Source organism: Hyperoodon ampullatus, assembly GCF_949752795.1.
Source record: "Hyperoodon ampullatus genome assembly, chromosome: 18".
NCBI classification, from domain to species: Eukaryota; Metazoa; Chordata; class Mammalia; order Artiodactyla; family Ziphiidae; genus Hyperoodon; species Hyperoodon ampullatus.
Genome location: NC_136931.1, coordinates 47486270 through 47513472, shown reverse-complemented (window position 1 = coordinate 47513472; position 27203 = coordinate 47486270). Strand labels below are relative to the sequence as shown.

Sequence of the window (27203 nt, the reverse complement as noted above, 5' to 3'; positions counted from 1 at the left end):
ATACGAATGAAGAAGCAAAGATGGTGGCTATGCGGCGGAGTCATTTTGTGTGCGTGTTTAACTTATGCAGAGTCAGCTACATGGATTCACAATAAACCAAGAGAGATAATGAAAAATAACTATTTAAACAAGGAAAATTATCCTGCCTTTCATTCCACTCAGTGAGGAAGCAGCATATGCCCCCGTGAGTATGAGATACGGGCGTAATCTACTACTTCCTTGGTTCCCATCACTCACCTGGATGAGGTGTGAGTTGAGTGCATTTTCCATACTACATGGTCCCTAAACCCAAAATGAACATTGACGTTTAGCCAAAGCCACAGCAATCTGTTTCAACATGGGAGGAAAAAGGACCGCACTTGACATAATGAAAGCTGGTATCTTACCTTCCTTTACTCGCTCTCCAACGTCAGTGGGATAGGGAGAGATCCGAGGGACCCGACGGAGGACTTGCACTTGCCCCAGGCCGGTATCACCGCAGAAACAACCCAAAAATGAATTCTCTGGAACCGCTTTCCTCTCCACGCGGACCAACAGAATTCCGAGATGAGTAACAGATGGGTGCTCCAACCATTTGGCGCTGGGATGCGGGGATGGGGTTGCAGCGTCTTCTCCGCCCACCTATTGGACGAATCGGAAAGCGGCCGCCGGGACCTCGCTGTCCTGGGGCTCACCGAGGGCGTGGCCTGGGACTCCCCCGGAGGGGAGGGCACCGTCTGTCCTTGGGCGGAGAGGGGAGGTGACTCCGGCCGAAGAGCAGGACGCAGGATGAGGGCCCTGCGGGTGAGGGCCCCCACGGGTCGGGCTGGGGCCCCCAACCCGGAAGCCCTCGCCCCTACACGAGACTCCCGAAACATTCCGGGATCTGGAGACTTGGAACGTGAGCCCCCTTCAGGGCTCGGGACTCCCTCCTGATAAGCCTGGGGCCCCCTCCCCCCAGCTCCCAGTCCAAGAGCTTCTGAGACAGCCGGGGACCCGTTAACATGGCCCAAAGCCCCGAGTTTGAACTTCTTCCCTTCATCCAGGGCTCCCGTAATACCTCGGGACTCAGGCACCGGGCACGTAACACCCCTCCCCCGCCCCCGAAGCTCTCGGGCAGCCGGGAAATCCCCCAGGCACTCCGGATCCAGTCCTGACATTCCCGGCACCTGAGCTCCTCCAGGAAACTGCAAAAAACCTCTCCGGGACTTGGGCCCGCAGAACATGACTCTCCCTTCTGGGTCCAATCCTCTTCCAATAGTACCCTCTAGACAGCCTGATAACCTCCAAGCCAGACCCTCTAGGCACGAGTCCCCTTCTTCTGGGCCTTTCTTGACAGGACACCCTCCCCCACTCTTGCTGCCAGTTCGGCTCTTGCCTTTGAGACGCTCCCAAGGGATAGGACCGTCCCCGAGTCAGAGCCTCGGAAAGTCCGACACCCTCTCCCCAGCGGGACCTCCTCCGGGACACCCCTCCAGGCGCCTCCAATACCCAGCCATCCCCTCTCCACAGGTCTCCCAGGCACTGGTACGCTCTTTTGGCTCAACCGCCCGGAACCGCTTCGAGAACCGAGTGGCTGAGAAACAGAAACTCTTCCAGGTAGGCGGGGCGGGGGGAGGACCCGGGGCCGCCTGCTTGGTCCTGAAGAGTTGGAGGAGGCAGGGGCTTAAAGGTCTACCGAGTAGGCAGCGCCTTTCCAATCGTTTACCCCCAACATCCAGGCGGACAATGACCTCCCGGTGCACTTGAAGGGCGGTCTAACCGACAACATCCTGTATCGAGTGACTATGGCTCTGAGTCTGGGAGGTGAGTGCAGGGCCCGGCTCGGCCTGAACTGCGGGAGGAGGCGGGACTCGAGATGGAGAGGGGAAGGGGCTGGTTCCAGCGCTGGGGTTTTGGGAGGGGATTGGGTTCTGAGCTGGTGTGGGACGGTATGGGGCTCTGGGCTGGCAAATAGGGAGGAAGCACCCTGGGGCTTGGGCTTCTGTCCCAGGAGGGCGGCTGGGCTAGTGATGGGTCTGGGGAGAAAGCCCAAAGCCCGGTCTGGATCAAGGTCCAGCATTTCCCCAGTTGAAGTGCAGTTTGGGAAGGGAGCTGGAGCCTGAAGTAGGGCTGAGATCCAGGATGGTGACTGGGGAGTCTGCAGGGGGCTCAGGGAGGGAATTAGGGTCTCATTCTGTATCCCCCCACACTCCCTCCCTAGGCACTGTCTACAGCCTGTACTTCCTTGCCTGGGCCTCCTTCCCTCAAAAGAAGTGAAACCAAGAAGTCTGCAGGACCTGAACAAGCATCAATAAATGTGCCGGCTTCTTGGGGAAGCCAGCCCGGCTCTGTCCTGTGTGTGTGTACCTCCCAGCCTTCCACCAGCAAGTGATCTCTGCCCTGTGGGCAGACCATTGCCCCAGCCCTGAGTCTCTGACGCTAGACCAGGGCTATCCCTAGGATGTCGCTGCCTCTCAGCCCTCCCAGCACCCCTGGGCTGCCCCTCATGGCCTGGGGACCTGGAATGGGATGGGCTTTGTGTCCTGGATAGCAGCCCCTCTCCCTGCAAAGGCCAGAGGGTGGGAAGGAAGATGCTGAGCATAATGTATGACAGACACACAGAGGCAGAGGCAAGTGAGGACAGACTCACTCAAGCACAGAAGCTGAGAGGGGCAAACATGGCCTTGGGGGACAGAACCTGGGGTAGCACTGAGACTTCCCACCAGCATGGCTCTTGGAGCAGAAGCAGAGATGGTCCAGGCTTCTAGTCTTGGCCTCCACAGGCTCTGTGAGAGATCTGAGCAAGAATGAGGCTACAGGGACTTCCCTGGCAGTCCAGTGGTTAAGACTCCGCGCTTCCAACGCACGGGGCACAGGTTCAATCCTGGGTCGGGGAACTAAGATCCCACATGCAGCAGGGCCAAAAAAACCCCAAAAAGAATGAGGCTACAGCTCAACTGGGATCCAGAATTTGAAAAAAGACCAGGACTAGAAGACAGGCGGAGACAGACTCCCTCGCCCCAAACAGAGCCAGAGACACCCCTCAACTCTCAGAACAGGAGGCAGATCTCAGAGCAGCAACTAGGGTGCATTTATTTCCGCCTGGGCCTGGCAGGCTGGGAGCAGAATACAGACAAAGGCACTGGGGCATGTGGCCTGTTATGGCCTGGAGTTCAGCTGCCTGGGTGGAAACTGAAGGGGTGTGCCAGGGTGTGTAGGGACTGGAGTGATCCTCCCAGAACCGAGAGAAGGGCCCTTGGGGTGTGCAAGCAACACAAACATTGGGCTTGGCACAGAAGCAAGAGGGTTTATGGAGTAGATGTGAGATGGGTGTGCCGGGGCAGGGTGTGTTGAAGCATGTTGGGCCCTGGTTGTTGACTGAGAATCCGGTGCCAAGGGCTGGGAGAACAGAAAGGCCTGTGGGTCAGCAGGAGCCATGAAGATGTGACTGCAAACAGGATCAACCCTGGGGGAGACTGAAGAGTCCAAGGTGACTCCTACAGCGAGGCGATGAGGGGGCAGGTCTGGGACTCCCGTTCAGGAATACATGGTCAGCTGTAGCCACTGGGGAGAGGAAGGCACTGAGAGTGAGGATCAGGGAACCTAAGAATACCAGCAGCCCTTCTCTGCCCTCACCCAGGGGTCGCTGGGAAAATAGGAGGGAGGGAGCCCCAGCCCAGAGCTGGTACAGGGGACTGAGGGGAGGGGCCCCCTGCTAGGATCCCACATCCCAGGATGGGGTTCTTACCTCCTGGATGTTCACCTGGATTTGTCCAGTGCCATCTTTGTCAAGAGATTTGAAGGCACCTGAAGAAAGGAAGGGTTGGAGGGATTGGCTTTTAGAATAAAAATATATTAATATATGGGATGACAATAATAATGGCTAGTACTCTGTGCCAAGCAATGTATAAAGCGCTTTCCATGTATGAACTCATTTAATCCAATTCTGTGAGATAAGTGTCATTTAAAAATAAGGCACAGGGCTTCCCTGGTGGCGCAGCGGTTGGGAGTCCACCTGCCGATGCAGGGGACGCGGGTTCGTGCCCCGGTCCGGGAAGATCCCACATGCCACGGAGCGGCTGGGCCCGTGAGCCATGGCTGCTGAGCCTGCGCGTCCGGAGCCTGTGCTCCGCAACAGGAGAGGCCACAACAGTGAGAGGCCCGCGTACCGCAAAAAAACTTTAAAATAAATAAATAAATAAATAAATAAAAATAAGGCACAGAGGGATTTCCCTGGTGGTCCAGTGGGTAAGACTCCACACTCTCAATGGAGGGGGCCCAGGTTCAATCCCTGGTTCGGGAGCTAGATCCCGCATGCATGCCACAACTAAAAAAAAAAAAGATCCTGCATGCCACAACAAAGATCCCGCGTGCCACAACTAAGACCCAGCGCAGCCAAAATAAATAAATATTGTTTTAAAACTGACAAAAAAATAAGGCAGAGAAGTGATGTGCCCCAAGTCACACAGCGAAAACGTCAGGAAACTGGGATTGGAACCCAGACTGCTACCCACCTCAGTAATGGGCTCCATATCCTGACCTGCATGCTCCCCATCACCCCTCTGCCCAAGCGCCAGCCTCCCACCGACCGGCTCCACAGGGTTCCAGCCTAAGCAGGCTACCGGAGGGAGGCGCTGTACTTCCTGCTCCTACAACCTGGTGTGGTCCCCACTCCTGCCCTGAAACTCAACTCCATGTTCCTCACTCACAGCCAAACCTGTAGGCAAACAGGCTCCCATGCTGCCTTTGTGGCTTCTCTGTCACTCATCACTAAGTTACCACCCTCAAGGGCCCACTCGCCTGGTACCCCAGATGCTGCACTCACTGTTGGCCCTCTTGCTGGTAAATCCAAGGCCATTTCTTGGGCCCTCTCATACATGACTTTGGGCATCATCTGCCCTATTGTCCTCTCCCACCTTCCCTTCATGTCCCCGACATACCTGCCCCTTTTCCTCTCCCCATGCTCTTAATGCATTGTCCTCCCTGGGCTCTTGGGACGCCGGGAGATCTTCCTAAAGCTGAACCTGAGACCCTGTCATTCCCCTGCCTGGACCCTGTCCACTGTCCCCAGTAGAGTCCGAGTACCCCTGAACTTGCCATTCACAGCCTGCACAGCCTGACCAGGCCCATTGCTCCTGCCTCCTTTTATGCAACTCTCTCAGGCAAATCTGAGTTCAAATTCTAGCTTTGCAACTTCCTAGCTAAGTGGCTGTGAACAAGAAATTTTGCCTCCTTGAACCCTAGGTTCCTCCTCCAGAAAATGGGGACAATAATTCCCACTTCGCAGGGCTGTCCTAAGGACTCAGTGCATTAACGTTCACAAGAGCCCTCATGATCCAGCCCCTACTGACCCCTCCCAGCCTTATGTCTCCCCATCCCACCTCCTTCCTTTTTAGCACTCTGAACCGAGTCCAACCAAAATCATCCAAAGCACCATCTACTCTTTCCTTTCTAGGCCTTCGCACAGGCTGTTCCCGCTCCAACGCTCATCCCCACCCTCTTGCTGGGGTCACTCCTCCTTATCCATTAGGTCTCAACTCACATGTGCCCTCCCTCCTCCAGGAAGCCCTCCTTGACCCCTTAAGCTACATCAGGTGCCTTGTTAGGGTTGAAGAGCTGTGAGAGCTCCCCCAGTCACAAATCTAAACCCAATCTGCCCTGAGCTTCCCCCTCACAGCCCTCGTCACTGCCTAGGCTTCCCCGATCCCAGCCGTAACCATTGTGAGCTGTCACTGTCTGGTAATCTGCCTCTCCTCCTCTGGACTGTGAGCAACATGCGGGCAGAAACTAGGGCTATTTCAGTCACTGCTGTGCCCCTAACATTGCCCACCTCAGGGTCAGGCTCAGAGGAGGCTTGGCGGATGGAAGTTGGACAGATCCCCGCCCAGGAAGAGAGCTGGGGTGTCACTCACGGAACATGGCATCCAGTCTGACCAGGCAGCTGATGAAGTTGTCAAAATCCATGTTCCCTTCCTCATCTGAGTAGCGTCGGATGATCATGTTGTAGAGATGCTCATTCAGGCGGAATCCTGAGAACGACTGTCTCTCAGGTGTGGGGGCCACACAGCCCAGCCCTCCCAGCCCCAGGATTCAGGCTCAGCCCAGCTTAGTGGGGGCTGCCTCACCAGTCCCACCCCCAGCCCCATCACGTTCCCACCAGCCACACCTGCTGCCTCAAAGGCCCCCGGGAGTTCACTGCTGCCAATGGTCCCTGAACAGTCAATGTCAAACCTTTTGTATATGGCCTGTGGGGACAAGGAGGTCAGGGTTCAACTAAGCATCATGGGGCATGGCATCTTCATGGCTTGGGGGTCTTTGTGCTAGGAGTTTCAGAGGCTGCACACACCTGCCACTTTTTGATGTTGTTCCACAAGTACTTGAATTCCTCGAAGCCCAGCTTGCCGGTCGTGTCACTCTGGTGAGAGGGTGTTAAGAATAAATGTACCCAGATGTGTGCACTGTGTACATGATGATAATGGCCAAGCAGGGGAACCTGGGCTAAAACCCCAGCTCCCATCCCACCCTAGTCATGTCACCTTGGGTGTGGCTTCATTGCTCATTTTGCCATATACTTATTTGAGTCTATATTTCTAAATGATAAGGACTCTCTTTAAACATAACCACGGAGAATTCCTCATTTATAAAATTCTTCAACAGTAATTCAATGTTATAAATGTTAGGACATGTAAAGAACAAGGGTATCTTAGAACTCTAAGGAAATAAGGTGATGAGAGTAAATACCTGCTGGGTTTGTGATAAAAAGTGAATTAGGGGCTTCCCTGGTGGCGCAGTTGTTAAGAATCCGCCTGACAATGCAGGGGACATGGGTTCGAGCCCTGGTCTGGGAAGATCCCACATGCCGTAGAGCAACTAAGCCCGTGCGCCACAACTACTGAGCCTGCGCTCTAGAGCCCGCGAGCCACAACTACTGAGCCCGCGTGCCACAACTACTGAAGCCCTCGTGCCTAGAGCCCGTGCTCCGCAACAAGAGAAGCCACCGCAATGAGAAGCCCATGCACCACAACGAAGAGTAGCCCCCGCTTGCGGCAACTAGAGAAAGCCCACACGCAGCAACGAAGACCCAACGCAGCCAAAAAATAAATAAGTAAATAAAAATAAATAAATATATAAATACATAAATAAAAGTGAATGAGAGGGCTGTATATTGATATAAAGCCCTTAGCTCAGGGGTTAGCACTTGATAAATTCTCAATAAATAGCAACAATGGCCAAGACTTATCAAATGACCAAGTACATGTCAGATAGTGCTAAGCTTCTCAGGAACATCACTTTTGTCACTACATCCTCAAGACACCAGTCCCACCAGTATTATACCCCAGTGACAGAGAAACAGATTCAGAGCTGAAAAATCTACCTGGGTGAGATCATGGTAACAGTTAGCATGTACAGACCACTTATGTGCTATGTACTGTGCTAAACCTTTTGCATGTAACTCCAATTTGGTATCACCATTGTCATTCATCCGATTTTACAGAGAGGCAAATTGAGGCACAGACAGGCTCAGTAACCTTGCTAAGGGCAGAGATGGATTTGTTTAACCCTATGCAACATGTTATGACAGCTGATGTTATTATGTATTGCCGCATGTCCAAAGTGGGTGTGTGTTGTGATATATACATGTCTACATCTGTGGATATGAAAGCTACACATTGACTGCCCCAATCATGCTCTCAGAAAATCCCCTCTTGGGAATTCCCTGGCAGTCCAGTGGTTAGGACTCCTTGCTCTCACTGCCGAGGGCCCGGGTTCAATCCCTGGTTGGGGAACCAAGATCCCACAAACCATGCAGCACAGCCAAAAAAAAAAAAAAAAAGAAAGAAAAGCAAAAAAGAAAATCCCCTCTTCACCAAGGCCTCCGCCAGACTGCCCTCAAGGATACATCCATAACAGCCACCATGCTGCGACATGTGTCAATGCCAAAACCATCCGTCTTCAGATCAGGATCTGTGGGATGCAGGTTGAAAGTCAGAGGCCGGAGATCACAGCTACCCCAGTCGCCACACCTCTAAACCTGCCCCGTGTGTTGACCCCAGTCACTCACGTCGGGTCACAATTTTGTTGAGAATGTTCATGAGTTCTGTGGCACTGACCTCCATGTCCTAGGGGGAGAAGTTAGGAATGGGTCAGGGGAGACTGAAAGGGGTCTGGGCATGTCATGAAGGAGGATGGGAACTTTGGGATTGCCATGGTCGAATGTACATGTAAAGGGCATCCAGAGGGAAGGCATGGAAGGGTTAGGACACTTCTGGGGGCCCCAGGTTACTTACCTCTCCAGCCAGCTGGGCAAAGAGCCTCCGGAACTGCCGGACCTCCTCACTCTCATTGGCCTCGATGTTGGAGTAATGGGTGCGAGGGGGCTGCAGAGGGAAGAGATCTCAGAGCTGGTAGGGGGAGGGGTGTCCTGGCCAGGACCGCCTTAGGTGGGAAAGTCAGAGTGGGATGGGTGGCTGAGTGACCAATGAATGAGAGGTGGTCAATGAATAGGGAGTGGATATAGCTAAGTTTAAGGATGTTACAAGGGAGAGACTTAATGAGATAAATTTCATAAGGAGAAGTGTGGGGCTTCTTCAAAGGGACAAGGATGGGTCCTTGTCCCTTTGAAGAAGAGGGGTCTCCGATTGTGAAGGGTGGCTTACCGGGGGCTCTGGGTTGTACTGCGCAGCCGCCTCACTGAAGGGAAACAAGGGGGAGTTAGTGCCAGGGGGCGGGGCCTCCAACGGGCAGCACCAACCCCCACACCCCAAGCCTCCAACCCCCAGCTCGCCGCCCTACCTACCTGTTCCCTCCGCCCGCCTCATCAGTCCTTGTCCTCACCTGTCCCTATCCTCGCTGCCCTGGTTGTGCCCCCACGGTAGGACCCCCTCTTGCCAGGGCACACCTACGCAATGGCAGATTCCTCAAAAGACGAGAGCTCATTTCATAGAAGCTCGGCCCCAGCTTCCCGAGACCCCACCCTCCTGGGTTCCACCTGTCTAGGAACTTGCTCCATCGCCACGGCTTCTGAACACTTGTGTCTTCCCAAGGTCCCACCCCAGCTCCATTAGTTCTCACCCCTTTAAGGGATCACACTCAGTGGCCAAGACTAACGAGGCCCCTACCGACGCCCTGCCCTACCTACACCAGGACATTTTTCTATTTTAACCAGCCAGTTCCCAGCCAGGCCCTGCCCCTTCAAGTCCATTTCCCCTGTCCCATTACGGTTAGACCTCTTCCGGGCACACCTCACTGACTCACCTACGAGGGCCATGCCGCGCCCATAAGGCTAGCCTTGCCCCCATGAAGTGATACCCAGCCTCACTGGCTCCGCCCCCTTAACGTTTATCTCCAGGTTAGCGGAAATAGGCGGCGCCAACCCCATTAAGCCCCACCTCCCAAAGCCCCGCCGGTCCCATCAGATTGTGTCCCCACAACTGACTACCCCCATGTCAAGCCCCGCCCCCATGAACTCATTACGGTCGGCCCCCTCAAGGCCGGTCTCCTAGCCCAGTCCCGGCCCAGCCTAATTAAGGTTCCTGGTCAGTGCCCAGGTTACCCCATTCTATTCTGGCTGGACAAGCCTCTTCCTCCAGGCCCCGCCCCTCCTCAGGCCCCGCCTTACCTAATGGCGCTAATGACCCCGCCCAGGATGCGCATGGCAGTTCCGCCACCACCACCGCCGCCGCCTCCTCCTCCGCCTCCGCCGCCGCCGCCGCCTCCGGCCCCGCTGATCAGGCCTCCGAGCACATTCCCTAGGCCCCCGCCCAGGCCCCCGCCTCCCCCGCCGCCTCCTCCACCTTTCAAGAACGAGTTAACCAGGAACATGGCTGTGACTCAAGATTCCTGAGGAGGGAAAAAGGGGTCAGGTGGCTGTCTCGTCCCTGAGCCCGCCCCTTCCCCCACAGAAATACGCATTTCTGACTGCTGGACTTGGGGGAGTGATATGAAGCCTCTAGGCGGAGACCTATCCTCCGGTTGCGGCTTGAGGGTCCATTCGGGATGGGGCCTGGGCTTCTGGGGGAAGGTAGTTCTTGGCTGGGTGGCATAGGGACGCAAGATCAGGTTTGAAACCTCCTCCCGGTCCAAAGGGTCCGCGTCTGGCTTGAAGGACTCTGGGCTGAGTCTACGCATAGGCATCATTAAGCACCAGACACCGGCCAGGTCAAGTGGGGTTCTCGAGATGGGGGCCCCAAGCTGGCTCTCGAATCTGAGATCCAGAGCCCTAAGACTGATTTAGGGGTTTGGCGTCGGTCGGGAGCGTGGATCAGGAGCGTGGATCAGAAATTCTCCGCCTGGAGACTCCTGGAGCAGAGTTTAGGAAATCCAGAATGTGGGCTTGAGGGTTTAGGTACAACCTGCAGCGAGATTACAGTCTCATCGCTGTGTCTATGGGTTCGGGTCTAAGATATTGAGTGTGAGCCCCGGGGCCCGGGATAACGGAGTCCCCGTTAGAATTGAGAGCACGGATCCAGGATCGTGGTCCTGGAGGCCACACCCAGGGCTGAATTTACGGGGTACCTCTCAAATCCATGGGCTCCTATTTTAGATCCTGAGAGGGAGGGTGGAAGTCCCCGGGGAGGGATAACTAGGGCCGGACAGATCTGGGGGTTCGAATCTGAGATTGTGGGTGTGGTGGACCCCTGAGGACAAGATTTGAGCATCTCTTCGGGTCTGGAGGCCTCCAGGGCCGGGTTTACGGGGTGCAAGGGGAGTCCGGACTGGGCGCTCACCGCCTCTCTCGCGCGTCGGCCGGTCCGCTAGTCTGTGCTGCTCTGGGGCCTCCTGCTGCGTCCGGCTCCGCAGGGAGGGGCGGGTGACTCAGGCGGAAGAGGCCGGATTAGGCACTTGCGGGGCGGCCCAGCGGCATCCGCACGGTCCTAGAGCCGACATTGAAACTGTGCGTGTGCCTGCGGGCCCCGCCTCCTGTAATGGGGTGCGGCCGCGCAGGCTCAGTCCTGCGTTTCCGGTGCCTAGCGTTCCGACACCGCCCTGGCTTTAAGGAGCTGAGGTTTTTCCCTACACTTCTTGGTTCCAGGTGCAGGCACCGGGGACGAGAACTCTGAGGTGACTTGAGGACTCGTCGTTCCCAGGGTCACCCCCTAGTGTTGTAGTGTGAATGTTCGCCCCCAAATCAGCCTCCACCCGCTCACAGATTTGGTTTTCGGTCTCCTCGGAAAGGAACTCTTGGGACTCTTGGCACTTGTCCCCTATCCTAGCCTTGTCGCGACAAGCAGCATCTGGAGGCCCCGAATTATGTTTGGCCCACAGTCCGGGGACAAGCGCCCGCATCTGTGGCGGGGTTCCTGCGGCACAGCCCTGATGGCGTTCCAGTTCCGCCTACGAATTGGACTGTCTTGTGCCTTCTCCATCCACAGCCCTTGACCCCCTGAGTCAGGGTCACCAGAATAATTTTTCCTGGACGGGCCCAAAGTGTAGTCTCAGTCTTACAGTCTCTAAAGAGGGGCCCAGACACAGGAAGAGTCCCCTGGCCACAGCCTGGTTTCTGAGGCTAGATGTTCCCAATGTCGGGTGGTGGGCAGGGTGCGGAATGCAGCTGAGAGGGAAAATGGCAACTGAAGCCACCTTTGGGTATCTTTCCCTTGCTCTCTGCTTCCAACGTCCAACCTGTGAAGGCCCAGTACTTTTTCAGGGCTCCTCAGAGGGAGTTAAATCTGGCTCCCGCAGGCAGTCTGGCTCTCTAGCCCGCTGTCTAGCCCTTAGCCTCTCCCCGGGAAGCCGGCTCAGCTTGAGTTTGAATCCTGACTTTGCCCTTAATAATTTGGGATCCCAAAACAGTGAGCTGAGCAACGATCTCCTAACCTGTAAAATGCGAACAAAGGTTTCCATGCCCCCACTTTTTGGCCCCTATCAAAATTAAGCAGTAAATGCTTAGTAAGTAGTAGCTATTATCCTCTGTGTCTTGCTTCTCCTTAGGTAATACTGATTAAAAAAATAACTGCCAAGCACTCTCCCAAGTACTTTACGTATATCGGGTCATATGTCCTCATAACAGTCCTATGGGATGGATGCTATACATTATCTCCATTTTACAAATAAGTAAACTGATTCTGAGGGTGAACTCCCAAGCCTGTACTCTTGAGCACTACTGAAACCGAGCAGGACCCTGTAGGGCTCCTGGGCACAGAAGCCTTTATGTGTCCCCTGTTTCTTGTTTGTAGGAAATAGGCTTCAGCCTCCATGACCTTCCTTGAGCTCCAAAGGGCAGGTTCAAACAGCTGCTAATCAGGGAAGGGAGGGGATGCAGAGACAAGGGAGGGGCAGTCAAGAAACAATAGTGCAGGGGCTTCCCTGGTGGCGCAGTGGTTGAGAGTCCGCCTGCTCGATGCAGGGGACATGGGTTCGAGCCCTGGTGTGGGAAAATCCCACATGCTGCGGAGCAACTAAGCCCGTGCACCACAGCTACTGAGCCTGTGCGTCTGGAGCCTGTGCTCCGCAACAAGAGAAGGCTGTGACAGTGAGAGGCCCGCGCACTGTGATGAAGAGTGGCCCCCGCTCACCACAACTAGAGAAAACCCTCGCACAGAAACGAAGACCCAACACAGCCAAAAATAAATAAATAAATTCAGTAAAAAAAAAAAAGCTCTATTTTCCATCCCTCCATGTATCCTTGCCCTGTACAATCTGACTTTGTAGTTTCTCACATCAAGGGGTAGAGTCCATTTCCTAACTCTTTGAAGCCAGATTGGCCTTGTCATTAACCAACAGAATAAGGTGGAAGGACAGTATAATACTTCCCAGCCCAGGCCTCAAGGGGCCTTATGTTCTTTTCTCTCTCTCCCCGCGTGCTCTCAGACAATGCCATCGTAACTGTCCAGCGCCGAGTTGACCCTCTAGCAAATGACAGATGCAAAAGTAAGCCCAACCAAGATCAGCCAAGCCTGGTCCATATCAGCAGAACCATCCAGCTAATCCATACACTTTTTTTTTAATGCAATGTTTTCTTTTATTGATATTTATTTATTTATTTTTGGCTGTGTTGGGTCTTAGCTGTGGCACGTGGGATCTTCGTTGAGGCGCGCAGGCTTCTCTCTAGTTGTGGCGCATGAGCTCAGTAGTTGTGGCGCGCTGGCTTAGTTGCCCTCGGGGCATGTGGGATCTTAGTTCCCCGACCAGGGATCAAACTTGCGTCCCCTGCATTGCAAGGCGGATTCCTTACCACTGGACCACCAGGGAAGTCCCTAATCCATAGACTTGTGAGAATAATAAATTATTATTTATTATTATTTTTTAATTTATTTTTGCCTGCATTGGGTCTTCTTTGCTGTGCGCGGGCTTTCTCTAGCTGCAGCGAGCCGGGCTGCTCTTCGTTGTGGTGCATGGGCTCTAGGCGCATGGGCTTCAGTAATCATGGCATGTGGGCTTAGTTGTTGTGGTTTGCAGGCTCAGTAGTTGTGGCTCACAGGCTTAGTTGCTCCATGGAATGTGGGATCTTCCCAGGCCAAGGCTCGAACCCATGTCCCCTGCATTGACAGGCAGATTCTCAACCACTGCGCCACCAGGGAAGCCCAACAAAAGCTCTTTGAGGCCTCAACGATTCTTAAGAATGTAAAGAAGTCCTGAGACACAAAAGTTTGAGAACCACAGATCTAAATGCCAGCTGTCATTGCAGGACCAGTAAGTTGAGGTGAAGAGTTGCCTCTTGAGTTTAGCAACAAGGAAGGGCTTTACTTTTCATTTATTTTAAATTTTATTTATTTATTTATTTATGGCCGTGTTGGGTCTTCATTGCTGCGTGCAGGCTTTTCTCTAATTGTGGTGAGCGGGGGCTACTCTTCGTTGCGGTGTGCAGGCTTCTCATTGTGGTGGCTTCTCTTGTTGTGGAGCATGGGCGCTAAGGCACACGTGCTTCAGTAGTTGTGGCACATACGCTCAGTAGCTGTGGCGCATGGCTTAATTGCTCCGTGGAATGTGGAGTCTTCCCAGATCAGGGCTCAAACCCGTGTCCCCTGCATTGCCAGGCGGATTCTTAACCACTGCGCCATCAGGGAAGTCCCAAGGAAGGGCTTTAGCAATAGAAAGAGTTTAGTTTTTGTGGAGTTAGGAGAGGGTTGCAGTAAGGACCATGTAGGCACCTCTTTCCTGAAGTTTGGCTGTGGTTTTATAAGGGATGGATCAGGCCGACAACACAAAAGCCAACATTGGATCTTAACATCACAAAAAGAGACAGAACCTGATGGTATGTGCCTCCTGATGGAAAAATTCAATACCACCCATAAAGTATATTTATCCTAAACTTGAACCTGGATCTGACCCAGTTTTTGGATCTACCCGTTTGTAGAATACACAGGGTTAGAGGAATATATTAAAGGACAACAGGGGGGTACAACCAGCCAAATCAGACAGTGGGAGATCCCACAGGGAAGTTGTAGAAGACTTAGAGCTCTATCAACCAAATGCACTGCCTGAACCCTACTTGGATTCTGATTTGAACAAGCCAACAGTAAAAAGACATTCATGAAACGAATGGGGACTTTGTTTCATATATAATAACACTGACCACTTTGTTTCATATATAATAATATAACACTGACCATATATTAAATCATATTAAAGAATTATTGCAATTAGGGTGTGATGTGAAGACTTCACACCTTTTAGAGACACATATAGAAACACATTTCTGGATGAGGTGATTTGTTGCCTGAGGTTTTTTTAAATTATTAATTATTTATTTAGGCTGCACTGGGTCGCAGTTGCCACATGCGGGATCTTTTAGTTATGGCATGCTTACGGGATCTATTTCTCCAACCAGGGATCGAACCCGGGTCCCCTGTATTGGGAGCGGAGTCTTACCCGCTGGACCACCAGAGAAGTCCCTGCTGTCTGAAATTTAATGACGGGAGAAATAGGGGGAGGTCAGAAAAACTGAACATGATTGGCGAAATGCTGACAATTACTGAAGTTGGGTGACAGGTAAGAGGGGAAAAGGGATATTTTTTCCTTTAAGATGGGCGCTCCTTGACCCAGCTTGAGAGATAACCGAGACCCTGGAGAGTGACCGGTGGAGATGCAGGAACGCGGGAGGGAGGACATTGGTTCTCACTCTCTGATTAAACCACGGCGGGTTCGACCGGCCTCCCGCACCTGCGCAGCCCCGACCTCCGCGAGGGAGCCAAACCCCACAATTCCCCGCGCCGCAGGGCGGGAGCAAGACCTCAGCTTCCAGACGTGAACAAGGTTAGACCGAGGGTGTCGCATGCTTTTCTGGGAAATGTAGTTTGCATGTTAGGTTGGGAGACACCTGTCAACGCCAGCGAGACTACGCATCCCACAATGCACCGCGCGCACGGTGCGCGGAGCAGTGCGCTGCTGCCCCCACGTGGCGACTGAGAGGTTATTGCCCGAGTCTGGGACAGCGGAGAGGCTAGGGTTGCAGAGCCTGCAGGGACTTGGGAGGCGGGCGCTGTCCTGGGAACCCCTTTCGGGGAGGGTGGCCCCAGAATTGGGCCAGGAAAGATGGGGTGGGGAGGTGAAAACAGTGAAGAAATTGGGGACAGGACCCCCTGTGAGGATTAAATGAAGCCAGCATTGTAACTGTTGACTGTATATTGGCATTTTTATTCCTATGGCTTATACAGCACTTACCTGCGTGCCTGGCTCTGAATTTAAGTGCTTTACGTGTGCTAGCTCATTTAATGCTCACAAAATCGTTTGGTAGGTACTATTATCGGCCTCAATTAAGAAGTGAGGCTGATACCCAGGGAGAAGGACTTGTCCAGTGCCCAGCTGGTGACACAGCTGGGGTTTGAACCTAGGCTGTCTGGCTATTCCTCACTAAGGTTGCACCACCTGTTAACCTACTGAATTATCCCAAGTTTGTAACTGGTTCACGAATGAACTCAAGTGGGCTATTAGCATATTGAGTTAGCAATTTAGCTCAGTTCCAGGACAAAGGTTGCATTCAGCCTAAATTTAGCATTGGGATCAAGTTTCTGATCAGCATGAATCACGGAAGGGATTACTTCAAGCCTACAAAGCCCAGTCCCCTTTTGTTCACATGACTCCTATTGAAGTCTCCTCCATCCCATCCCTTCCCTCATACCAGCACCACCTGGCAAATTTAGTGATTTTATTCTCCCTTCCCCTACTGCCAGCAACTTTATTCATAATGAAATATCAGTCAAAAAGAAAAAAGAAAAAAAAGAGGAAATGTTTGGTAATTATCTGTTTGTCTGCCTTCAACTCCCAAGCCAGTACTGTGTTCATTTCATGAGTGTGTTTCCAGCATCAAGCCTGACATACAGTGGGGATTGGGAGGGCTCAAAAAATGTGGGGAAAGAGTGCTGGACATTCACTGTCTTCCATCTGCACTGACCTGAGGATTAAGGGCAGGGTGGTGGATGGTGCAGGTCAGGCACGGGCAGCTGGTGGGGGGACAGGAGGATTTAATGGGCCTGGTGGATCCCATGGCCCTTTCCTGCCGCTTCCCCTGAGGTTATGGATCTGGGGACCTGGTAAAGGGTGATCAGTGCTGGAGCCGCCAAAACCCACGGTCCATTTTCATAGTTGTGGCTGGGAGGGAGCTGCTCGGTCCAGGAGTATGTTCCAAAGCCCACTCTGCATCTAGGGTGGCTGCATGACTGACACGTTCTCATCAATACAATACGAGCAGAAATGGAACATGCAGAACATGTTTTTAAAGAAAATGGTGAAACGTCCCCACACTGTCTTCTCCTATTTGCCACCTGGAAGCAGATAATTCCAAGCACATGAAGATGATGGAGCCCCAGTATGGAGTCTGGGTGTGTGAATCATGGAGACTGCTGTCAATCAACCAGAAACTCTGCACTGGACTGTGTGTGTAGGGGGATATCTGTTACAGCGGCTGGTATTGCATTAACACATTGACCACTGTCCCCCTTCCTTTCTGGACCCCTTAAAGCTTAAGCACCAGGTCATTCTGTAAAATGTGTCTCCCCAATCCCTAACTGTGGTTGACTTTCACACAGCAAGTGTAGGTTTCCTAATTAGAAATTACCAGCATGATCCCTTCCATTGTCATCAAAAATTTTAATGTTTCCCCATGTTCTGATGGAGACAGCTTCTTCCATGCTGACAGCTGGAAGGCATTAAAGCACACCCTGGAAGTCTGTGCTTAGATCTTCCACTGCAGTTTGACAGATCCTCATATACACTGATGCTGTGACCCTTGCTTGGAGCTCGGAGGTATGACTTTGGGTGATCACTGTGTCCAGGAGAGCACGTGATCGTCTTCCTGCCCCTATTCTTTGGCCTCATCACATGGGGGTGCACACTGGGCTTGATCTTAAAGTGAGCCTCAGGTCCTCAACGCTGAGCTAATTCTGCTGAGCTCTGGCTGAACAAAGGTTGGTAGATTCTGGTTGAGAATTTGGGGACACCCCCTCTAATGCTCCTCACTCTGACAACGCCCTCACGTGAAAGGGATCTAAGCCTTGGAGTCCTTTTATAAAGTAACCAGTTTTTGTTTTGTTTTTGCGGTACACGGGCCTCTCACTGTTGTGGCCTCTCCCATTGTGGAGCACAGGCTCCGGACACGCAGGCTCAGCGGCCATAGCTCACGGGCCCCCGGACTGGGGCACAAACCCGCGTCCTCTGCATCGGCAGGCGGACTCTCAACCACTGCGCCACCAGGGAAGCCCTAAAGTAACCAGTGTGTGCAGATGTATGTCTATCCCAGATGGGTGTCTGATGTGAATCTGAGCGTATCCTGTGTGTAAGTGTGACCCCCCTGTATGTGGGGGACAGAATCTTTGTGCACTGACTGTATTTCTGCACATGTGACCTCTAGTGTCTGTGTTTTGGGTGTGTCTCTGGTGTTTGGGTATGAGTCCAGGTGTGTGAATGTTCTGTGTATCTGAGTGGGTCCATGTACCTTACAGTGGGCATGAGAGGATGTATGCATCAGCCTGTATGCGCACGTGAGCAGCTTCCCCAAGGACCCCTTCAGCTCTCAAGCATTTCAACCTTATTCTGCTTTTACTGCGGTTGCTCCCACCAGTGCCAACTTCTTCTCCAGAAGCTATAATAAAGTAATTTTAACAATTAAGCAGAATCTCCCGAATAGTCATTCCATCAGGAATCCCTTCAAGGAGCTAATGAGGAGTTACTGCACATGCAGACATACACATGGTGGAACAGGCTCCCTAGAGTGCCTGGGCTGCATACACACGTCACATACCTGAGGGCACAGACCTCTTTGCCCAGCTCTACGATGCTGTGAGGGGCCTCATGCTACTTCGAAAGACTTGAGATTTCTTTCTTCTTTTAAATATTAAGTGAACAGGTCCCCCACCCACAGGGACAGTGGTAGAACTACTTGTTGACCCCAATATCCCTTTTCCCCAGCTTCTGTAGCACAGGAACTTCTGGTATTTGGCTAGGAAATGACCACCCAGTATAAAAACTACATTTCCCAGCCACCTTTGCAACTACAAGTGGCCATGAGACAGAATTCTGGCCAATGAAATAGGAACAAGTTTTGAGTTGTATATACATATTCCTTAAAAACAAGGGGTATCCCCTCTCCCTCCCCTCACCTACCCAGCTGTCCCCAGCCCCCCCCCCATAATCACTGAGTCTTCCAAACACTTCCCAGGTTTCCGGCAAATTTAATACATGTGTCTCAAAAGTCAATGGCGAGGGTCAAGAGAATAAAATAAACATGGGGTCATGGGGAGAGGGCCATGGACACACACAGGGAAGGGCAGTAAGTAGGTGAGTTAAGCTGGAGCAGGGGGGTGCCCTTCCTTGGGCATCACATCTCGTCCAAACCGTAGTCCTCCTCAGGGAAGTCCCCCACTGTCACAACGGATGGCTTGACGAAGGCGCCGTACTTGGCCTGGCATTCAAAGTAGCGTTTCCCATTCACACTGCAGGGCATGATGGGGAAGGCAGTGTCAGAGGGCTCCTACTCCAGATGCCAGCATGGCTGGGCTCCCCCAGTAGTACATGCATGCACTTACCCATAAATGCACACATACGCGCACACAGGCGCACACACAGACACTACAGTGGGGATCTCTACCTGCCATCGTTTTTCCCTAGCGGCTCATCATAGCGGACACCGATCCAGTAGCCAGGCTTGAAATCTGTAAGTCCTGCCCAGGGGAGAAATCCCAATGAAACCTCCTTAAGCAGCTCACCCCAGATTCGCACCTGCCCACTGAGTATAAAGCCTATCCTGGCAAAAACCACTCCTTGCTACCACCCAGGACAACCACCATCTCCTGCTCACATCAATATGGTAGCCCCCTTCACTGGTCTCCCTGTTCCTACCCTGACCCCCATTCACTCAACACCCCCAGCCAAAGGGGGCTCTATAAAAATCGAAGGGAAACAGCACCACTGCCTTGTCCCAAATTCATCAAAAGCTGCCCATCCCGCTCAGCATAAAACCCACACTGCTTATGGCCAAATGATTTCTGACAAGGGTGCCAAGAGAGTTCAATGAGGAGAGAACAGTCTTTCCAACAAATTGTATTGGGTCAACTAGATATCCACATGCAAGAGAATGAAGTTGGACTCCTACCTCACACCATAACCAAAAATTAATTCAAAATGGGTCAAAGACCTAAATGTAATATGTAACACTATAAAACCCTTAGAAGAAAACACAGGTTTAAATCTTTGTGACCTTCTATTAGGCATTGACCTCTTACATATAATGCCACATGCATAAGCAAAAAAAGAAAAAAAAACTGGACTTCATAAAAATCAAAAACGTTTGTGCTTCAAAGGACACTATCAAGACTGTAAAAAGACAACCAACCCACAGAATGGGAGAAAATATTTGCAGATCATATATTTGATAAGGGAATTGTATCTAGAGTATATAAAGGACTCTTACAACTTGTTATGGGCTGTACTGTGTCCCCCACAAGTTCACATGTTGAAGCCCTAACCCCCAGTAGCTGAGAATGTGACTGTATGTGGAGACAGGGCCTTTAAAGAGATAATTAAGGTAAAATAAGGCCGTTAGGGTGGGATCTAATCCAGGCTGACTGACATCCTCATAAGAGGTTATCTGGACAAAGACTCCAGGGATGTGCTACCCCACAGAGGAAAGACCATTATGAGGACACACAGAGAGGGTGGCCATCTGCAAGCCAAGGAGAGAGGCCTAAGAAGAAATCAAACCTGCCAAAGCCTTAATCTTAAGACTTCCCGCTTCCAGAACTGTGAGAAAGAAATTTGTTTTTTAAGCCACCTGGTGTGTGGTACTTTGATATGGCAGCCCTAACACACCACTCAACAACAAAAAGACAAACCACCCAATTAAAAAATGGGCAAAAGATCTGAAAAAGCCATCTCTCTAAAGAAGATATACAAATGCCTGTTAAGCACCGAAAAAGAGGCTCAATATCATTAGCCATCACAGAAATGCAAATCAAAACCATAATGCTCCACCACTTCACACCCATTAGAATGACTGTAATCAAAAAGATAGATAATAGTAAGTGCTGATGAGGACGTGGATTAACTGGAGCCCTCATTCATCACTGGTGGGAATGTAAAATGGTGCAGCCATTGTGGAAACAGTGTGGCAGTTCCTCAAAAAGTTAAAGAGTTACTCTGTGACCCAGCAATTCCACTCCTAGGTACAAAGAAATGAAAACACATGTCTACACAAAAACTTAAACAAGGATACTCACAGCAACGTTATTTGTAATAGCCAAAAAGTGGGAAGGACCCAAATGTTCTTCAACTGATGAATGAATAAATAAAATGTGGTGTTGCATACAATGCAACATTATTTGGTAATAAAAAGAAATGAAATACTGCCACATACTACAACATGGATGATCCTTGAAATTATGGTTCTAGTGAAAGAAGCCAGTCTCAAAAGACCACGTATTATATGATTCCATTTATATGAAACTTCCAGAATAGGCAAGTCTATAGAGACAACATAGATTAGTAGCCAGCTATGTGGACTGCAGACGCTGGGGTTTCAGAAATGGGGAGTAGCTGCTAATGGTTATAGGGTTTCCTTTTAGGGTGATGAAAATGTAAAACTGACTGTGGTGATGGTTGCACGATTCCCGTGAACTAAAAGCTAATGAATGATACTCTTTAAATGGGAGATTTTTTTTTTGGCCATGTGGCGCAGCTAGCAGGATCTTAGTTCCCCAACCAGGGATTGAATGTGGGCCCTTGGCAGTGATAGTGTGGAGTCCTAACCACTGGACTGCCAGGGAGTTCCCTAAATGGGTGAATTTTATGGTATATAAGTTATATCTCAATAAAACTATTATTAAAAAACCCCACACTGCTCTCTCCCGTCTCCGAGGCCCAGCACAGTCCAGCCTTGCCCGTGGCCTGGGCGTGCCCTGATCACTTCGGTCTGTGCTTCCTCCATCACAGGCCTAATAATTCTGCCTGTTTCCCCCTCTCAGCTCTGACCACTGTGCCCCAGGCTTTCACCTCAGAATTGATCCCTCTGGCCTCCACTTCCTCCATCACAACTCAGGCCTTATGTCCTCTGCTTCCCACTTCCCTGCCGTGAACATACCAGGCTGTCACAGTTAGCCCCTGGGTCCGTCTCCCTTCCTGGACTGAGATCCCCTTGAGGGCTGGGTCCCCAGCACTGCCCACCTCAAGGCAGGACACGAGGCCTCGGTGAGCCACGTACCTACATACATGACGGTGCCCCGGCGAGGGGGCTGCCCAGGTGCCTGCACCTCACAGCGGCTGCCCACGGGGATGGCACCGGCCTGGGCCTCCTCGGTAGGGCGCTGGGAGCTCTCGGCCTCCTGCTGTGCCCGCTCTTCTTCACTGTATCGACCTAGCTTGTTGCGCTTCAGGAAGGAGCGGACTGAGTCTGTGGGTGGGGTAGGGGGTGAGGGTCAGACATGGGAGACCACCTGGGAGACCACCTGGGAGACCTCTGGCCTAATGAGATAATCTGCCACCCTCACGGGGCCAACACTCCAAGGGAAACGCTTCCGTGCTGGGTGTTGAAGCGCTGTCACCCAAGCCCCCCAGGTCTCCCACCACAGCCCTGGCCTCTCCCCAGGACCCCTGGGCCTCCCCACAATCCCGAAACTAAAGGGAAGGTGCCTGCCTGCAGTCTTTCGTGGTACCCCACCCTCCCGTCCCTTCAGTATCACGCTTGCCTCCACCCAGGCCCGGAAACCTTCATCTTCCCCACCACACATTCTCACCTGTCCCCACATGCCTGCACCTCACTGTCCTGTCGGTTCCACGTATTCTACCATGTTCTGCCCCCTACACCGTGCCCCCAGTGTGACCCTGACCGCCCCCCAATCTGACCCCACATACACACCCCAGACCTTCCTCTCAGGCCCCCTCTACTTTCTCATGGCCCTGTCTGCCTGCCCACACTCGGCCACACCCCCCAGCCTCCATTCACACCTCATGCCCGTCCACCCGACTGTTCTCCCATGAGCCGTCTGTCCCCACACCAACCTCACCCCGCCCCCTCCACTCCCCCACGCTTGCCTGCCCCACTGCCCACACCACCGACTCGCCCTCAGTGTCCCCGTCTATCCTGTCTGCTCCCCACCCCCTCCCCTAGCCCCCAAGGGCCCCCACCCCTCCTTGTGCACCCCGTACTTTGCCTCTGGTCATAGGCTTCTTGTGAGATCTCGTATTTCTCCACCTTGGACATGTCCTCATACTCCCCAAGACGGGCACCGCTGTGGTCAATGACCTGTAGTGAGGGGAGGGAGGTCAGTGGGGATCAAGGTCTGGGCAGAGAGGCCTGAGATGCTGCGGGGGGTGAGTGTGGCTACACGTTGGAGCGTTCCGTAGATTTAAGTCTCTCCTGTCTCGGAAAAACCACATTCTTCTACCCTCACCTTTACCCCAGCCTTCTTGCCTGCCCTGAGCCCAGCCGAGGGGGTGAGAGCAGGTGTCTACAACGGCCATCTCCCTCTCTACCACCCATCCAAGGCCCTGGAGGCTGCATCTGCTTCCAGATGACCCCTACATACTGGCATCCACATCACCGATGGCCCCAGGACACTGGAACCGAAGGGCAGAGCTCGGGCCTTGCTCATGAACCCTCCGGGCAGTGTCTCTCTCCTCTCTGGACCTCTGGGACCCTCCTAGGCTGACCCCAACTTCCAGATCCTGGTGCATCTCTTCTGTACCACCCCCAACATTTATTTACTCATTGCCTGCTGAGCTCCTCCAAGACACCCAGCTGGGCTCCGTGCTGGGTATTAGGGACACGATACAAAAATAGATCAATCCCTGCCCTCAAGGAGTGCTCATTCTGCTGGGAGGCCAACCAGAAACAAATGCACAGAGATGGGTGTTAAACACCAGATGACGACAAGGTTCTATGCAGACAAATACAACAAAGAGGCTTCTGGAAGGAGGGGATGTCTGAGACAGGCCTGAAGGAACAAGTACAAAGTCCCAGATGTAGAAATGTCTTTAGCCCTTTTGAGGAACAGCAGGGCCACCCCGGCGGCAGTGGAGTGAGCCAGGGGGAGAGTGCGAGACACAACAGTTCACTGGAGACTTTGGCTTTTACCTAGAATGAGATGCAGCCAGGGAAGGGCTCAGCCAGGAGGGCTCTGATCTGACACAGGTGTTTACACGCTCCCTCAGCTGAGTGTGGGAAGCAGACAGAGGGGCACAGGGATGCGAGCAGGGAGACGGCTTGTGTGATGGTCCAGGAGGGAGAGGATGGAGGCTGGGCTAGGGTGGGGGCAGTGAGGGAGGAGAATCTGGATTCTGGATAGATTTTTGTGGGTGGAGCCCATGGATCTGCGGACAGATTAGATGTGGGTGTGAGGGAAAGACAGGGGTGAGGAACACCCTATAAAGTGTTTGGCCTGAGCCACTGGGCAAAATAGAAATGGCCCTTATCTCTGGCTAACGATCACTAAGAATTTCCACTTTCTATATCAGGGTTTTTTTCTAAGTTTGAGGTTGCTGTCATTCATTGCTGCAAGAAATATGGGTGAGGGCTTCCCTGGTGGCGCAGTGGTTAAGAATCCGTCTGCCAATGCAGGGGACACGGGTTTGAGCCCTGGTCTGGGAAGATCCCACGTGCCACAGAGCAACTAAGCCTGTGCGCCACAACTACTGAGCCTGCGCTCTAGAGCGCGCGAGCCACAACTACTGAAGCCCGCGCGCCTAGAGCCTGTGCTCCGCAACAAGAGAAACCACCACAATAAGACTGCTCACTGCAACGAAGAGTAGCCCCCGCTCGCCATAACTAGAGAAAGCCGCGTGCAGCAACGAAGATCCAACGCAGCCAAAAATAAATTAAAAAAAAAGAAAAAGAAAAAAGAAATATGGGTGATATTTATAAACAGAAAAAGAATTTTAGAAAAAATACAAATTCTCCAGAGGCTCCACCTCTGGGAAACTTTCCTTGTATGGCCTCAGAAGTCAGCAGCCTGTCTATACCTGAATCCATGTGTGAAACCTCCTGTTTGAGGACGCCACTGCCCTGCCTGACCCACCAGCATCCCAAGGCTGAGACTGCCCAGGTCAGTCCAAAGTCAGTCCTATGGGCTCAGCACAGTCCCGACCTGCTCCCACAATGGTCCAGGACCCATCACCTCAACTGGACTATGGAAGCAGCCTCCTCCTTGGTCTCCCTACTCCTCTGTCCTCCACAGTCTGCTCCCCACACGCAGTCAGAGGGAGCCAGTGAACACCTGAGTCAGACCAGGACCCTCCTGGCTCAGAGTCCTCCCCTGGCTTCCACTTCCCACCAAAACAGGACAAGTCACTCTTCAGCCCCTGTACCCCACTCCACTCCCTCCCACCTCAGAGTGTTTGCACATGCTGTGCCCTCCTCCTGGAGCACACTTTCCCCTTCTTCAGTTAACTTCAGGTCTCTGTTCAGGCAGCACCTCCTCCAGGAAGTCCTCCTGGATCTCATTGATGGGTCAGGCTCCCCAGTATAGGATCTCCCAGCTCTGTGATCTCCTCCTGCATGGCCCTCATCTCACTGACCCTTTACATTTGTTCCTGTGAATATTTAGCTAACGCCTACCGCACTCACTGGACAGAGCTAAAATACAGACCTTCTCAGACTTGATTCACAGCTATATCCCTGGCATAATGTGGATGCTCAATGAACAGTTATGAATAATTGAAAGAGACAAAAAAGACCCAGTTCTCTGGGTACACTAACTTCTGGAGCCATGCAGACTGAGGTAAAAATTCTAGCTATGTTTCTCCTCAGGAAAGTAAATTCCATACTGAAACTAAGTTTTCTCTTCCACAAAATAGGGTTAATTATGCCATTTTCCAAGTATTATTTTATGCATTCAACTCATCATTCAACAATGTTTCACCGAGCATCCTCTCTGTGCCAGGCACTGTTCCAGGTATTGGAGAAAAATCTATAGTATGCCACAGGTGATCATGAGAAGGACAAAAATCAAAGAAAGTGGGAAAGGGAGGAGGTTTAAATTTTATACTGAGGGCAATGAAGCCCTCACACCCGGAAGGTGACATTTAAGTAAAGACTGGAAGGATGGAGTAAGCCATGTGGGCAAAGAAAAAAGAAACATTCAGGCACAGAGAATAGCACATGCAAAGTTCACCTGGGATGCTAGGATGTCTGCAGGATTTTGGGGGAGCGGGGAAGACTGAGGACAGAGAGGATGATGTGAGCTGATGCATGCAGAGGTCCTCTGTGTTCTGGCTTCTCCCAATATGTGAGCCTCTTTGCTCACCCTGACCCACCTCACACTCTGTTCCCTCTGCCTGGAATGCCCCTCCCGCCTCTTCTCTTAGGTCATCCTTCAGATCTCAACTCAGGCATCCCTAACTTCAGGAAGTCCCTTCTGATACCCCGAGGTGGGGTCAGGCACCTCTTCTGGATGCCTCCAGTCCCCTAGGCTTTTCTCAACCCAGTCCAGACCAATCTGGCTGCCAGTGTCTGGTGATGGGTCTGTCTCTCTCTCTGCTGGACTGGGAGCTCCATGCGGTTAGGGCCTATTTTGGTAATCACACAGCGCAAAGCACAGCAAGCATCTATTGAATAAATAAATGAATTGAGGGGAGGGATCCCAGGTAGGGAGGCCTCACATGGATGCGACAGCCGTCATCTACGGGATAAGAGCCCAGCAGTGCATCCTCCTGATCCAGCTTGCTGTAGAATTTGTCGTCAGGTCCATACAGCTCCAATTCCATGCAAGAAGCAGGGCTGCCCACAACCAGCTGTAGTTTACACTGTGGGGATACAAGATGGGGAGGGGGATACGAGGTGGAAGGCTGTCAGTGGCCCCACTCTCTGCCCTGGGGCTCCGCCCTTTGTATCAATAACCATCATCCATTCCTCGCTTCTCCAAGAGACCTACCATTTAGGACCCACCTGGTTATCCCTGGCCCCACCTCCTCTGGTCTTGCCCCCACTCCCTGCAACCTTTTTTTCTCTGGCCCCGCACCCATTCTCTGGAACCTCAGGTTCCCTCTGGCCCCGCCCCGCTGAGGTCCAGTCCAGAACCTCTGCAACCTCGGCTTATCTCTGGCCCCTTCCCTGCGCTGGGGAGGACCCTCCATTTCTTCTTGGCCCCGCCCCCTCAACATTAGCCCCGCCCCTCAGGACCCCGCCCCCACGGCCACACCTTGAACTCAGCTATGGTGAGGCTGCGACTGTAACGCTTCTGGGAGCGAAAGCTGTTGAGTGAGCTGCTGATGAAAACGTTCACTGTAGGCGCCGACAACCCCGTCACCTCCATCTCGCCGCGCCCTGCGGGGGCCCGCAACCCAGTCAGCCACCTCACACCGGCTCCGCAACCGCCGCCGCCGCAGCCGCTTCTGGGATATCAGCCCCTCCCCCCGCTCCCGGACCTGGCCAATCCACGCCCTCCAGCCAGGAGGGTCCGCCAATCGCCGCGTCTCTTCGCCGCCTCCAGGAAGAAGTCCTGGGTAGGCCCAGCCAATCCTGAGAAGTCTTCCACGGTGCACAGTTCTTCCAATAGCGTCACGGGAAACGGCCTGGCGGGCGAAGGCTGAAGCCGAGAGGAAGGACTGGCAAGAGCTACCCGTGTCCGCGAAGGGTAAACTCGCGCATGTGCACTGGCCTTCAACCTGCAAAGAGCCAAGGCCTCTCCATTTACACTCAGCACTTTGCGGGTTACGTGACGCATCACTTTTCCCGGTTCTCGTACCACACTATTCTGTAAACTGGGGAAGAAAGGCCCAGAAGTTGGAAGCCATATTCTAGGATATCAAAAGATTGAAGCAAGTAATTAATCAAACCTCAGCTCAGATCAGCGAGCACAAAGCCGCTGGGAGCCATT

General features: G+C 52.6%; 3 protein-coding genes across 4 annotated transcripts; 1 reads left to right on the top strand and 2 right to left on the bottom strand.

Annotated features, from left to right (window-relative positions):
• The first annotated feature begins 719 nt into the window (after window positions 1–719).
• On the top strand, window positions 720–2307 carry COX7A1 (cytochrome c oxidase subunit 7A1). The gene is made up of 4 exons (XM_079723912.1): window positions 720–783; window positions 1492–1578; window positions 1701–1785; window positions 2183–2307. The coding sequence occupies exons 1-4, from the start codon at window positions 769–771 to the stop codon at window positions 2236–2238; spliced, it is 243 nt and encodes an 80-aa protein (XP_079580038.1). The 5' UTR covers window positions 720–768; the 3' UTR covers window positions 2239–2307.
• Window positions 2308–3030: 723 nt separating this feature from the next.
• On the bottom strand, window positions 3031–9783 carry CAPNS1 (calpain small subunit 1; the record flags this gene model as incomplete). The annotated part of the gene is made up of 10 exons (XM_079722919.1): window positions 3031–3525; window positions 3710–3768; window positions 5874–5990; window positions 6128–6206; window positions 6308–6376; window positions 7862–7926; window positions 8024–8081; window positions 8250–8339; window positions 8619–8652; window positions 9581–9783. 10 exons carry the CDS (start codon window positions 9781–9783, stop codon window positions 3499–3501), a joined length of 801 nt encoding a protein of 266 aa, XP_079579045.1. The 3' UTR covers window positions 3031–3498.
• An 8770-nt stretch (window positions 9784–18553) lies between these two features.
• Window positions 18554–26771, bottom strand: TBCB (tubulin folding cofactor B; the record flags this gene model as incomplete). Of its 2 annotated transcripts, XM_079724308.1 has the most annotated exons (6): window positions 26526–26755; window positions 25987–26130; window positions 22537–22633; window positions 21593–21781; window positions 18986–19058; window positions 18554–18830 (listed from the first exon to the last, which is right to left on the bottom strand). In XM_079724308.1, exons 1-6 carry the CDS (start codon window positions 26637–26639, stop codon window positions 18716–18718), a joined length of 732 nt encoding a protein of 243 aa, XP_079580434.1. In that variant the 5' UTR covers window positions 26640–26755. The 2 variants fall into 2 exon arrangements, with proteins under 2 accessions (XP_079580434.1, XP_079580435.1); XM_079724309.1 differs by lacking the exon at window positions 18554–18830 and having other exon boundaries at window positions 19002–19058; window positions 21642–21781; window positions 26526–26771.
• Between the last annotated feature and the right edge of the window lie 432 nt (window positions 26772–27203).

What these genes read in the sequence shown, in the direction of transcription:
- COX7A1 (XM_079723912.1), top strand. An exon ending in AGAAACAGAAACTCTTCCAG is followed by an intron (nt 1,579 to 1,700) that starts GTAGGCGGGGCG and finishes CCCAACATCCAG; the next exon opens with GCGGACAATGACCTCCCGGT. An exon ending in TATGGCTCTGAGTCTGGGAG is followed by an intron (nt 1,786 to 2,182) that starts GTGAGTGCAGGG and finishes CTCCCTCCCTAG; the next exon opens with GCACTGTCTACAGCCTGTAC.